Source organism: Lactuca virosa, chromosome 7 (assembly GCF_052849685.1).
Source record: "Lactuca virosa cultivar CGN04683 chromosome 7, Lactuca_virosa_CGN04683_v6, whole genome shotgun sequence".
NCBI classification, from domain to species: Eukaryota; Viridiplantae; Streptophyta; class Magnoliopsida; order Asterales; family Asteraceae; genus Lactuca; species Lactuca virosa.
The window spans coordinates 169235327-169250170 of NC_136432.1; the positions used below are offsets into that span (position 1 = coordinate 169235327).

Consider the following 14844-nt stretch of genomic DNA (forward strand, 5'->3'; position numbering starts at 1 on the left):
TGCGACAGAGGAGATGGTTGGATGTAGTAAAAGATTATGATAGCGAGATTTTGTATCATCCCGGAAATGATAATGTGGTGACCGATGCTTTGAGCCGTAAGGCAGCAAGTGCTCCAATCCGAGATGTGTACTTGACTACTTGAGGATGACGGTGATTTCACCTTTGTTGGATATGATCAAGGAGGCTCAGGTGGAGGGTTTAAAAATGGAGAATTGGAAGATTGAGCGGATTTGGGGTTAGATTATGTTGTTTGTTCGAGATAGTCGGGGTTTATTGACGCAGTGTGGCAGAGTTTGGGTTCCGGCATTCGGGGGTGTGAGACAAAAGATCTTAGAGGAGGCGCACAAGTCCAAGTTTTCTATTCATCCAGGGGCCACAAAGATATACCGAGACCTGAGATTGAGTTATTGGTGGCCCTGCATGATGAGAGAGGTTGTTTGGTACGTTGAGCAGTGTATGACCTGTAGGAAGGTCAAAGCCGAACATCAGAGGCAGCACGGCAAGGTGCAGCTGCTACCTATTCCCATGTGGAAATGGGAAGAGATCACGATGGATTTTATTATGAAGCTTCCTAAGACGGCGCTGGGTGTGGATTCCATTTGGGTTATTGTGGACATGTTGACTAAGAGTGCGCATTTTATTCCGATTTCCGAGAGTATCTTCGCCGAGAAATTATCATACATTTGTGTGTGAGAGGTAGTAGTCAGGCATGGAATGACGGTATCGGTGGTCTCGGACAGCGATGTTCGTTTCACCTCCAGGTTCTGGAGGAAGTTCCATGAGGACATAGGTACTCAATTGCATTTCAGCACCGCTTACGACCCCCAGACCGATGGTCAGAGTGATTGGACGATTCAGACGCTCGAGGATATGCTTCGGGAATGTGTATTAGACTTTAGAGGGAGTTGGGATACTTACCTTCCACTATCAGAGTTCTCATATAACAATAGTTATCATGCTAGTATTGACTGACCCCCGTTTGAGATGTTGTATAGTCGGAGGTGTAGAACCCCAGTTTGTTGGGGTGAGGTTGGGCATAGAGTTATGGGAAGCACTAAAGTAGTGCTTAAGACCACTGAGTTAATTCAGAAGGTGCGTGATAGGCTGAGAGTTGCGCAGAGTCGTCATAAGAGCTAGGTTGATCGGCGTCGATCAGATCTTAAGTTCCAAGTGGGTGATTTTGTATTGCTAAAGGTATCACCTTGGAAGGGTGTCATTCGGTTTCGGAAGAGGGGCAAGCTGGGGTCCCGATTTATTGGACCGTTCTAGATTTCTGCCAGAGTCGGCAGGGTCGCTTATCAATTGGATCTTCCGGATGAGTTGAGTCAGATCCATAACACTTTCCATGTGTCTCATCTCTGGAAGTATGTATCAGATGAATCTGAAGTCATTTCATTGGATGACATTCAGGTGGATGAGAGCCTGAATTATGTTGAGAAGCCTATCGCATTCCTGGATAGAAATACTAAGGCTCTTCGTAACAAAGAGGTGAAACTGGTGAAGGTGCAATGGGAGCATCGGAGGGGCTCCGAGTAGACCTGGGAGAGAGAGGCGGAGATGCGAGAGCATTATCTAGATTTGGTCTCTACAACGGACTTCGAGGACGATGTCTGATTCAAGTGCGGGAGAGTTGTAACAATCGGTTCCAGGTATGGTATTATTTTAGAGTATGTGTGGTAATCTTCTTTGGAAGCCACGACGTAGCGATGAGTTTGAGCCGCGGGGTTTAATGAACCACCACGAAGTGGTGGTGGCTCTTGGGGGAAAACCATAAATTTTAAGGGTTGAGCCCTATTTAAAGATCCTTATCCCCCTTTTAGCCCTCTCCCATCAGCCTCCATCTCTCCAAATCGTCCCTTGCAACCCTAGAGCCATTTTGTGAGTATAAGCCTTAAAAGTTTGAGTTTTTGGTGCTTGTGAAGGAAAAAGGTGGTGGAAGACCTCATTGGGAGTCCAAGGCAAAGAAGATCCTGGATTTTACCTTCCTCTAGCATCTCAAGGAGGTATAAAGTCTTCATCTTGATGAGTTTATGATTAGATCTATGGGTTTTTTCCTCTTTTTCTCTTTTTCTTGTTACATTGGGTGGTTGAACTTCCTAAAGCTTGCAACTTTATGAGTCTCCAGGCCATTTGGAGCATTTGGCTCTTTGGATCTAGTCTAGATTTGAGTTTTGAGGGTAATGCATGGAATCTTGGCCTTTTTGCCCTATTTTGACCTAATAAGAGTTAAGACATGCATTGGACATGCATGTCTGAAAAGCATCGACTTTTAAGGTGTGTTTGGAATTAGAGACTCTCTTGTAGCTTTTGGTCAAGTAACCCCATGTACTGGACGAGTATTGGTGAAGCCATGAAGTGTTTTGGATCTTAAAAGTCGAGATCTATACATTTTGGAGGGTTCTATTGGATAAAGTTGGAAACTTTATCCATTTAGACCCTATTTCGGACCAGATCTGAGTTGGAGACCTTTTGGAATCGAATTAAGTGGCTGAATGCATTAAGCTGCTAAAAACCATGTAATCACGATGTGGCAAGGCCACCACGACGTGGTGGCGGGTTGGTCTGTGACTGCTTTGTTGTATCCGGCACCACGACGTGGTACAAGGGTACCACGATGTGGCGGCCAGGCTAAGTTGACTTTCTTGATCTTTTGACCGTTTGGCCAAGTTTGACTTATAAGGGGTTTTGGGGCATTTTGAGTTGTACTTAAGGAATTGTTTCTGTTTAGGGGTTGAGTAGAGATGATATTGGGGCCGGGATCTAGTCAGTTATCGTTCATTATTCGAGGTGAGTCTTCTCACCACACTCATGGGTCGAAGGCACCAAGGCCGGCCCATTAATTGTTATGAAATGTTTAGTCATGGAATATGTAATGGTTGCTAGTGATTTATATGTGAATTATGTGAAGACCATGGGAGGAGCCCATGACACTTGGCAAGACCATGGGAGGGGCCTGTGGCTCGGGGATATAAGACCATAGGGGTAGCCCATGACATTCCAAATGAAAACCATGGAGGGAGTCCATGGCAAACTTGTATGTATGTGTATGTGGCATTATGTGATTATATGTTTCGTGTGTTTGAGGAAACTCACTAAGCGTGTGCTTACAGTTTTGTTGGATGATTCAGGTACTTCTAGCTCTAAGGACAAGGGTCCGGCTTGATGACGCAGCGTGCACTCTCCAACATTTTTCTCCACTAGTTATTATGGACGCTTTGATCTTTCTAAATAATATGTTGATGTATTGGATCTTTGGAAACATTGTATGATGGGAATTTCTAATCATTAAATATGGATTGTTAGTATTTAAATGAAAATTTTTTACTTGAAATTTTGGACCGTTACATCAATTATCCAAAGTTGTTTCGAGTTTGTTATAAAAGCTTGACTTTCAGGAGGAGATTGTAGTAAAATGTGACTATTAAATAAATCTAGGGTTATACATAAATAAGTTTAGGGTTAAAAGTGATATGTATATTGTAGTATAAGGACAATGTGACATTAAAATAAATCTAGGGTTATACATAAATAAGTTTAGGGTTAAAAGTGACATGTATATTGTAGTATAAGGACCTAAATATAGGTAAAAATGAGTTTGCCCTAATACGTACAGTAAAGTTTTGTTTTTGCTTTAATTTTTTTTTTCTTTGGTTCTCCTCAGTAAATCGCATAAACGCATACACAGATCAATAGATAGATTAATCTTTATTTGGATTGACATATACAAGAGGAAATCACATTAGTAAAATTCGGGTTAACATATACCAAAATACACTATATTTATATTATAGATTCTCAAATATGTTTTTTGAAACAGGATTTCTAAAAGAAATACCGACCAAAACTTTATCCTTTTGTGCACATAAACTATATTATTTTTCGAATGATAAAAATATATTAACAAAAATGACAAAATTTAAAATATTATCCATAAAAATATATTTCGTGTTAAATTTGTTTTTGTAAACAAATGGCTTCCATAAAATTTTAATTGTCATCGTACAATGAGTGAGATGACAAACGGGCAACAAGCTGTGCCGTTAAGCCTTTTTTGAATGGTAAAGCTAATTATTTTAAAGACTACATCCGAAGATCTAGGGGATATAACATTACTATGCATGATTCGTTGTACTCTTTGAAAAAACACTACCGCATCCGGTGCGAGAAAACCAAACGTATCGAATGGAAATGGTATTAACACGCATTGTTTCGAGAGAATCAAACAGAGGGTAGGCCAGTGCCACCCGCTTTCGTCTTTACCTTTAAACCCTTCTTCCCCAAATCCACAACCACCATTTCCATGTAAGACAACCATGGATTCCTCTTCTTTTACATCTGCGAGAGTACCCTTTTCGCTCCTCTCTTCTCTCATGGTGAACCACCCACCTTCTTCTCTATAAATACCCTCATCTCCCACTCACTCACTCACTCACTCGATCGCCCCTGTTAAACCCCTCCTCCTTTCACCTTTCTTCAAATGGCTACCAATTCAGGTAAGTTTCATCAGTTAGGGTCATGGTTTTTTATGATTGTATAGTAATTCATGATCGGTTGTTTGATATGCTTGCTGATTGATAAATCGCAGTTGAGATCGAGAGTGCTGAAGATTCTAAAGTTCATGTTTTCTCATCATCGACAGAGGTATATTCCGTAAAACCCAACCCCACCTCTCTGTTTTCGGATCCCGAATTCCCAATCATCTCAAAATTTCACAAAAAGTTTATCAATAACACTAGAAAACAGTCAAACACGCGTTTCTTATGCCAATTCTGCATCTAGAAAAGCACCATCATTGAAGTTGAATTTTGTTTCGAAACGATATCTCACATTAATCTTTTGATGATCAGTTGCTTGAAAAGTTGCATCAGAAATGGAATTCAGTCGAGAAGCCACCATATCCTGCAATGTATTCAAGTATTTATGGCGGGATTATTCTCGATCCAGCGATGATGGTCATCCCAATTGACGATCATATGGTACATCGAGGACATGGTGTTTTTGACACTGCCATTATTCTCGATGGGTAAGTCCTTGATTTCATCAAAATCTTACACAATTCTGATCGATTCTAAAGTTAAATTCCAATCCATTTCACAGATACCTCTACGAACTGGATGCTCATATAGATCGAATCCTTGTATCAGCATCAAGAGCCAAGATTTCATCACCATTCCCAAAATCAACCCTTCGCACCATTCTCATCCAACTAACATCAGCATCAAACTGCAAGAAAGGAACTTTACGATACTGGTTAAGTGCAGGTCCAGGCGATTTCCTACTTTCTCCTTCAGGTTGCCCAACATCTGCATTCTATGCAGTTGTAATAGACGAAGAGTTTTCTCAATGTAAACAAGGCGTTAAAGTCATCACTTCCACAATCCCGATGAAAGTACCCTTATTTGCCACAAGCAAAAACGTGAATTACCTCCCGAATGTTCTCTCGAAACTTGAAGCAGAAGAGAAAGGGGCATTTGCGTCAATTTGGGTAGATGATGAAGGGTATGTTGCAGAGGGACCTAATGTGAATGTGGCTTTTGTAACACATGATAATGAGCTTATTTTGCCTTTCTTTGAGAAGATTTTAAGTGGGTGTACTGCGAAAAGGCTTCTTGAATTGGCTCCTAAGTTGGTTGAAAATGGGAGATTGAAGAGTGTGAAAACAGGGAATATAACTGTTGAAGAAGCTAAAGGAGCTGCTGAGATGATGTATGTTGGAAGTACATTGCCTGTGTTGCCGATTATTGAGTGGGATGAAACTCCTATTGGAAATGGTAACTTTTTAACTATTTTAAATAATAAAAAACTTTTTTTTTTAATCTCCGATTTTGAAAAAGAATTGTTTAATGATGTTGGTTTTTACATTTTATGGTGTTTATAGGGAAGGTTGGGGAATTGACAATGGCTTTATCGGATTTGGTTTGGGAGGATATGGTGGCGGGTCCTGAGACACATAGGTTAAAAGTTCCTTATGTGTAAAAAAAGTGTCAAAGAATTGGATGTTGTATCCTTTGTTTTCTAGAGTGTGGAATGGAAACCACGAATTTAATAAAAGTTTGGGTTTGTGAACACTAATTCAACAAAACCAAAAACCACAAATTCACTATATTAAAGTTTTGTCATAAACCTTAGTTATGAGTCATACCGATAGTGTTGTAAACGAACTAACACATATAAAAGCTTGTTCATGTTCATATGTTCAAATTAACTGAATAAACGACCGAACATGAACAGATAAATGAACGAATTTGCTTGTTTGTGTTCGTTCGTTTCACAAATTACCTTGTTTGTGTTAATTTGTTTATGCCTGTTAAGATAGTGAACGGACATAAATGATCATAAACGAATGAACATGAACAAATATCATTGAACATAAACAAAGAATGCAAACGTCCAAATGAAGAAGCTTAATTAGTCATGATATGTTGAACATAAACATCCAAATCAAGAATTTTAAACGGTTATGAAATGTTGATCATATATACATACTTTTGATATTTTTGATATGTTGATCAAGAACTTTAAACTTTAAATGGTTAGGATATGTTACTTTTGATATTTTTGCTAAATCAAAAAGTTAGTAAAAATTAAATCATTGTATAAGCTCCACTTTCACTCTCACTCTCATTGGATGTATAGTTTTCTGTATAATGTAATATAATAATCGAATTTAAACAAAACAAATTAATGTAATATAATAAACGAACGTTTACCAATATAAACAAATTAATGTGACAATTGTTCATGTCAGTTCATTTAATTAAACGAAAAAAAAAATTGTTAATGTTTGTTTATTTATTAAATAAATACATATAAAAGAACTCTTCGTCAAATGGTTCACGAACAATTCGTTGAATGTTTAGTTCGTTTACAAACTTACCTATCAAACTTGAAAAAGCTATGTAAATAAATAAAATATTACTATAATTATTAAAAGGCTCAATGTTTATAGCTTGTAATTTACAAGCAAGTTGAAAAAAAAAAAAAAAAAAAAAAAAAAAAAAAAAACTATAGCCAAATTACATAAAAGGTCATTAATTTTAAGCTATTTTTTGTGGTTAAACCATTGCGTTCGGATTTCATTAATGAAAGTCATCCAAATTTTACGATTTTTTCAACATCGACTACATTAACCTTCTATAACATGCTAAATTGGTCATAATGTGAGATTTTGTCAAAATTTAGTAGTTTTAGTAAAAATTTTGACTAACGTCATTAAACTTTGATAAAAAAATTTCTATCATCACCATTTAACTTGTTAGGGCCAAAGGTGACGATGGGTATCATGTTGACATTTTTTTTATTAAACGGGTTCAATTCAATTTAGCATGTTTAAGGAAATGTTTGAAAATTCTCAATCCAACCCAATATTTTAATAATTACGTTGGCCCATATATTTCCCCCAATCCCAACCAGTTTAATAAACAGGTTCATCCATTAAAATTTTTATAAATAAATAAAAAAGTTTTCCACCAAATTAAATATGTTACATAGTCTATTCATTATTCAAATAAAATTAAAAAAAAAAGTGAATTGTTGAAGTTTAATAAAAAATCCAACCACAAACACAAATTAAGTGTTCAAATAACATTACAAATGTTTCATATTTAATAAATATAAAAGAAACATAAACATAACATAATTTTTAAACGGAGTTGAGAGATTGAAATTAGGTTGGAAATTTCAACCTAACCCAACATTTTAATGAAATGGATTAAAATGGGTTGATCAACTTAATTAAATAGGTTGAAAACCTCAAACCCGTTCGTTAAGTATTGGGTTGTACAACTTTAATTGACGAAACTATATTATTTAGACCACAAAAATTGTTAAAATATACTTGTTAAACAACAAAAATGGCCAAAATATACTGTATTTTATTTGAAACTCTTCTGAATTGTGATTAAATGCTTTTGTGATTGTGGATGATTTATTATTCTTTGGAGTTTGGTGTGCACCTTATGTTCTACAATAGTCCATGAATTTGTTCAGATTCTGATCTTGTTAAGATTAATGAAGTTTTAACGCTCTTTTGCATTTGAAATGCAATTGATATGATATTATACGTATATTTTGTTTTTCCTGTTAAAAAGTAAATAGTAAGCCAAGAATGAAAAAATGAATAAAAATAAATACATTGCCCCCATGCAGGATCGAACTACACACCTCCAGTTTACAAGACTGGCGCTCTGCCACTGAGCTATAGGGGCGATTTTGTTCAATTTCTCATGTTTAAATATATATCGAGGGGTCCACAACATTATTATATCGTCTAATATAGTTATCAAAGAATTTTGTGCCGATTAAAATTTTATGTAGCTATGTGATTCTTAGGCAATAATTGAAGCTTAATAACTTCATCCTTTTAAAATTAATTATGTTTAATTTCTAAACACTGAATATTAGTCACATTATGGTACATTCACTATTCACCTCATGGTAAATATGGACATTTTTAACCCTTTGGCTGCTTTAGGAAATATAATTTCTATCTACTCTTTATTCAAAGCCTCAGAATTTGACAATATATAGTCAAGTCATAATTACTGTGGTTGCTTGTTTGGTGTTCTATGTCATAATTTCATTGCCAAATCCTTTTTATACATCCATTATACTTAGGAACATTATTCATCTTAAAAGATACAGAAATATTTATCAACCAAATTATCTAACAAATAGGATAGGACCCAAGTGAAACTCATCTTCATTGCCTACATGAAACCTTGAGACTCTAGCGGGATTGTTTCTTCTCTCTTTGACCTTCCACCATAGTCAAAAGCTACCGATATTATTATTCCTCAAAAAGTTGCCACCATTATGGTTGGATTGATACCGAATCATTTCATCTTTATTAGTATCCAAAAAATGCCAAAGAACAACTAAAACTACCGATGAAACAAGCATTGGAATTGGACCAAATATCCATAAAACCAAAGTCCCTGCAATGTAGAGCACACGCAATCCAACAAGCCAGAAGATACTTCCTCGTATCAATGCCTTTTGGATATATTTCATAGGAACTTCACCTTTAGGCATGCTAATGAGGAAACTAGCATGCACAAAATGTCTTGTAGTTTGTACAAAACATGCAAATGCTAACAAGAAGAAAGTTATCATGGAGATGTACTTTATTGACCTAGTGGTGTGACTTTTGTCCCCATAGATAAAATGGCTTGTGAAGAAGTTTGTGGAAGAACCTCCAAGTAGAGCTCCGATAAGCGAGCATAAAACTAGAGAAATTGAAGCCAAAGAGATTGCTCCGTTTAAGTTACTACTAAGGACCGATATAGCAAACCCTCTATCTCTAGTTTCAATCTGCATGCATCAAGATAATTACTCCATTAATTAATTAACCATGGTTAGGTTAGATGTAGCTGAGGAAAAGAAAGATGGGTTCCTAATTATCAAGTATATGTACCTGAAGCATTTTCTCAACCCATGCACTTTTATTATGGTTTTCAAACCCGATTGTTGTGGTTTCGGGAATGATATGGTATTTGTAGAGAAGGATTAGATGATAGATACACATGATTAGTAACCCTAATGGCACCACGAATAAGTCTAAGTGTGATTCCTTCCATGTCCACCCCATATTCTTTTTTCGTGCTTCACTTGTTCTTTGTGTTTCTTTGAAAGTATATATGAGGTGAAACTGTGAAAGAGACGAATTTAACATAGAATTTGGTAAATGAAAGGTGGGTCTTTTGACATTTTCAATGAAATTTCGTGGGAAAGTGCTTTTTCTTTGTGCAAAATGTTTCCACTTTGAATTTTTTGACAACTTGCATATGTTTATTCTAAAGATCTATTAGAAAATTATACCTGTCACCTAATTATGTTGGAAAACTATATAAAGATGACATATAAAGTTTACTTCTAAATTTAATAGACAATTCCATGATGGAAGCAGTAACCAATAATTTATTGTATATATGATATTATCTATCCCACGTTATATTCCAGTCTTTGGTCTAAATTCTTTGTTTCTCCCTGTCTCCAGGAGATCGATGTATTATTGCTACTTTAGGTTAGGTTGGGTTTTCTAAGATAGCCGCCTCAATAACAGTTGATCTTTTTATTTTGGTGTAGAATTGATTGATGAAACGTATGCAAATTTAATTTTAATTATGGTAAATAACAGTCATGATGTATGGCCTTAATTTCATAGTCTAGAAAATGTGAAGTGGTTTTGCTATCTATTTGTCGTATAGTTAGAGTGGTTAAAAATTTTCATTTCCTAGTTATTCACTTTTCCTTTTCCATGTAAATCTATTGAAACATGACACGAATACCTCACTTTTCCTATAATCCGACGTTGGTCTTTTTATAAAAGAACGGTGTTCAATTGAAAATTGTAATATAATCTATAAATAAAATTTCAAAACAAAGGGTGTCCATCGACACCTATGAGATAGTGTAGGTATGCCCTTAACTAGTTGTGTTTAACCTGCTACTGTCCCTTTCATTGTCAAGCCTCCCAACGATTACGTTTCGGTGATCATATGACAACGACTAGACTAAAAACGCCTAGCTTGGACATAAACAACTTCATTTTGATCTCAATGGCAAGCTAACGGATGGCATGGTATTGGTCTAACATGGTAACATGGTCATGCCTGTGACATATGGCTATCTTTGTTACATGCGATAGAACAGACTCAACAAACTTTCTACAATTATCTTTAATGATGAGGATGAGAAGAGCATTTATGTGTTTTTGTGAAAGATGGATAATGAGTTATTGTCCCACTTTTTTTGGTTGTGGCAAAAAAAAATTGCAATCTCTACCATATTAACATCACTTTCGTCCTAGAATAATAAATGTCCAACTTAATACAAAGTTCTCCATTCTTAGGGGTGTGAAAAAAAAAACCAAAATCGAATAACCAAACCTAACCCAACGATGTTTTAATTATTTGGTTTTCATGTGATTTGATTCGTTTAACCGAATAATGATGACATTATCAGATTTACTTTTGGTTAAATCTTCTATATTTTGGTTAAACCGAATAAGCAATTTAATATATGTTTTATTTTTATTTTTTATAAATTAACATTTTTTTCATAGATTAATTAGCAAGTTCTTCATTTAACTTATTACTTGGTAATTTATAATTAAAAGTAATTCATATTTGTGTTGTATATATTATTAATATTACACAAACTTAAACAAATAAGGGAAAAATTAATATTTTGTCCAAATGAAATCTTATTCGGTTTAACCATTAAATCGATCCGAATAAACCAAAACCAGATAGACCAAAACCGATTTAACCGGACTTTATTTGGTTTAGTTACGGTTAATTTTTTTTGTTATAACATTCTTTCGAGGTGTAAAAAAAAATTCATTTACACCGAAAACCGATTTAACTAATTGAGTAATACCCTAGCTGTTCTGTCATGTTGTACATAACAAATTGGGCCTATTTCATGCATCTAATGCAAAGGATGGTTCTCCTGGTTGATAAGAGTATCTTAGTTCTATTTAGAGAATTCAGGTAAACATTTGCCACCCATTGATTCTTTTGCATGATTTCACATTTGATGGGGTGTTAAAAGGAGGGATGAGGTGTTCCTTTGAGTAATCCTTTGCTTGTCTATCTTGAACATGACCTCATTTCTGTTAGAACCAATCTACCACCAAAATCTTACTTTAATTCCACAACCAATTCTACCCTTTTTGCTTTTACTATGTGTGTGCGTGTGTGGTGGGGTTGGGCTACTTTTTATGTATTTCATGCTCCTTTTCACTTTTGCTACGTGGGATATATAAATCTATGATGCCTTTGTTCAAACTTTAGACGCTTTTAAAAGCATTTTCACTCCATGCCAAGCTATAGTTGTTTTATGAAAACATATTATAGACCTTGAAGCATTTACATTAATTTAATGGTTATTGTGTATCTTCCCTTTGATTGCATTCTTCATTCTTGTTCATCTCTAACCATGAGACTCCCCTTGTGCATGCTCATTTTACCACTAGAATGCATCACATAGTCATACACACACAAAGCACAAGATAAAGCAAGTTTGAGCCTTTTGTGTTGGTTGTTTCAAAGATTTATGGAACTTAACAAAATACACCATGCCAAGCAATTCTTTAATCCTTAAAAGTAATTGTGCTTAGTGGTCCACAACATGATTAGAAAAAGACAATTTGACTAGAAATAAGCATCAAGACCGAATCTTTGCCAACAAAATTAGCCTAATCAATAAGTTTAAACACACATCATCCCAATTTGATATAGTGATCATCACATGATGCAAGATTGAAACAAAAACTATCTTCCATATTTTATATCAGAAGTATCAACTTTGTAGTTCATATATCCGACCACTCTATAAAATACAATAAGAAACTTAAACATGTTTATATATATTCAACACTAGAAAGTAGAAACAATATTACATGCAGCATAAACCGCTTGTAAACATGCATCGAGTGATTGTACAATGAAAAACACAAAATCAAGTATGTCCAAGAATCTATCTCAATTGACAGTAATACGAATCTAATTATCTAACAACACTCCATCAAACTCTTTTTTTATTTTTATTTTTTTATATATTTTTAAGCTCAAAATCCAAAACCAGCCACGTCAATGCCAAATGAAGCTCGGCGTGGTGGCTCGAGCTTGTTTTTCCAGAAACAAGATTCTGGTGCCAGCTTCATTGGCTCGGACTTGCATCTTGTAAGAATCAATGGCTCGAACCCATTTGTGTTGACTAACTTCTGGTCAAACTTTGTCGCCATTGATGAACATGAATATCGAGCTGGTTGCTGTAAAACTGGCTGACATTTTGATTCATCTTCACCGGCGATTGATTTGATTGGCGGCGGCACTGGCGGCGGTTTTCTACCGGAGTGTCGCCGAATGAAGTCTGTACTGCACACCCATGTCTCCTTTGATACCTCCATTGATAGCTTCGGCTCATACATCATTAGCAACAAACATTCGGGCAAACTTTTGCTCTTGTTGTTTATCTCTTCGTTTTCTTCTTCAAATTCTGAATTTGACTCACATGCTTCGGTTTCTTCAATATCTTCATCTTCGGATAATTGTTCTTGAGCATCCTCCATTTCAGAATGTACTTCTTCTTCTTCTTCTTCTTCTTCTTCTTCTTCTTCTGTTTCTTCAGGTTCTTGATTTTGATCTGTATTTTCTTCAAATAAAGACCAAAGATACATACTTTCTTCTTCTTCTTCGTTAGTTTCTATGCTCTGTTCTTGATTATCTTCTTCTTCTTCTTCTTCAATACTCTGTTTTGTTTCCATTTCTGGATTTGTTTCCACTTCTTCTTCTTGAACTTTCTTTTCCATTTCCAGTTCTAATTTCTTTTCCGTTTTTTCTTGATCGATTGCTTTCTCTTGTAAATCATCATGTTCTTGATTACCAACTTCAATTAAACCCATGTGTGTTTCTTCTTCCTCCGGCTGAAGATTTTCAGGAATTACGCTCTCTTCAATTTTCTCTTCATTCTTAAAAGATTCTTCATCTTCATCTTCTTCTTCCTCTTCGTTTTTCTCCATATTTGGTTCCCAGAATCGATTCGTGAGAGCCTCCATCTTCATAGGATCAGATCTACATCTCATCAATAACAAAGCATTTTTAGGTGGTACACAAGTACTCACCCTAGCTTCATCGATTGTCCCCAAGACGCTGTTGTTTACAATCTCCAAGTCTTGGAACACATGTCTTCTTGAATTCTTAATACCAATCTCATCAATTTCCTCATTCTCGTCATCATCGTATCCGGCGACTAACTCAACCTCTCTCTCGCCACCACCACCACCACCGGTATCTCTTCCACCTCCATCTCCTTCCTGCAATGCCACCAACCACCGTGCGAACCCCGCACCACAAGACCCCTGTCTGTTTTCCCCAACCATCTTTTCCTCTTTCTCCATCGCCGTCGTTGAAGAACACGAAGACCGGCAAGGAAACAAACAGCTAACCTCAGACCCAAAAGCTCTTAAACCTTCACAAATCGTCAATGGTAAATGAACCCATCTCTGATTATTCCTCTGCAATGGTAAACACTCTTGATTAGAACCAAGATTTTGACTTTGACTACCAAACCCATTACCGGAATGCTCCAATCTCCTGAAACTAACTTCGCCGGCGCTCCGTCGTCTCGATAAACTCCTCAGATTTTTTGCGTGCTTCTTCTTGCTCTTCACCCTAACCTGACCAATGCAGGTAACTTTAGGGGAAGACGGTTCTGGGTTTTCGAAACCGCTTCCTCTTTTTTTACCGGTGGCTGGGAACATTGCGGGAGACGCGCCGCCTTTGATGCTACGACTGTTTCTGAGCCTACGGCTGTGGGAGTTTGAGAGGGAAAGCGGCGGTGGGTCACGAGCAGCCCCAGCCCTGGCTGGACTGAGGATTGATCTGGATGAGATCTTCATAGAGGATGAAGATGTGTGAAGCAGACGAAGTGTTGGATAGATTTAACAACGATGGTGGTGGTGGTCTACCGGAGTCCATTGACTGTCATTGTGATAGATAGGTGTTGCGGCTTTCTTTAGGTGGGTTGCAGAGCAGAGAGAAGAGAACGATGAATAAATGTAGACACGAGACGTAGTTGGTTTCCGTGGGCCTATATCATCTGTGGGTGTGATGCGGTACCACACTACCACTCTAGTTGCTTCCTCTTATCCAAAAATTAAGGGTGTTTGGGATTGTTTATAAAACTGATTTGTTAGATTATTTATGGAGTATTTTAAGAAAATTTTTAATAAAGTCTGAAATTATTTTTTTAAATAGAAAAGTCAGACTATTTAACTTTTTAAATATAATAACCCAAAAAACGACTAAATTATTCACTTTAGTTTTTTTTACCTG

The 14844-nt window shown here is 36.3% G+C and overlaps 2 protein-coding genes and 1 non-coding gene across 3 annotated transcripts; 1 reads left to right on the forward strand and 2 right to left on the reverse strand.

Annotated features, from left to right (window-relative positions):
- The first annotated feature begins 4230 nt into the window (after positions 1–4230).
- LOC145125941 (D-amino-acid transaminase, chloroplastic-like) lies at positions 4231–6073 on the forward strand. Its single transcript, XM_079061348.1, has 5 exons — positions 4231–4494; positions 4587–4642; positions 4849–5024; positions 5099–5772; positions 5880–6073. Exons 1-5 carry the CDS (start codon positions 4479–4481, stop codon positions 5975–5977), a joined length of 1020 nt encoding a protein of 339 aa, XP_078917474.1. The 5' UTR covers positions 4231–4478; the 3' UTR covers positions 5978–6073.
- A 2063-nt stretch (positions 6074–8136) lies between these two features.
- Positions 8137–8208, reverse strand: TRNAT-UGU (transfer RNA threonine (anticodon UGU)). Its single transcript has one exon. It is a non-coding gene; the product is annotated as a tRNA-Thr (tRNA).
- Positions 8209–12345: 4137 nt separating this feature from the next.
- On the reverse strand, positions 12346–14641 carry LOC145124743 (uncharacterized). The gene has a single exon (XM_079060200.1). It carries the CDS (start codon positions 14406–14408, stop codon positions 12576–12578), a length of 1833 nt encoding a protein of 610 aa, XP_078916326.1. The 5' UTR covers positions 14409–14641; the 3' UTR covers positions 12346–12575.
- Between the last annotated feature and the right edge of the window lie 203 nt (positions 14642–14844).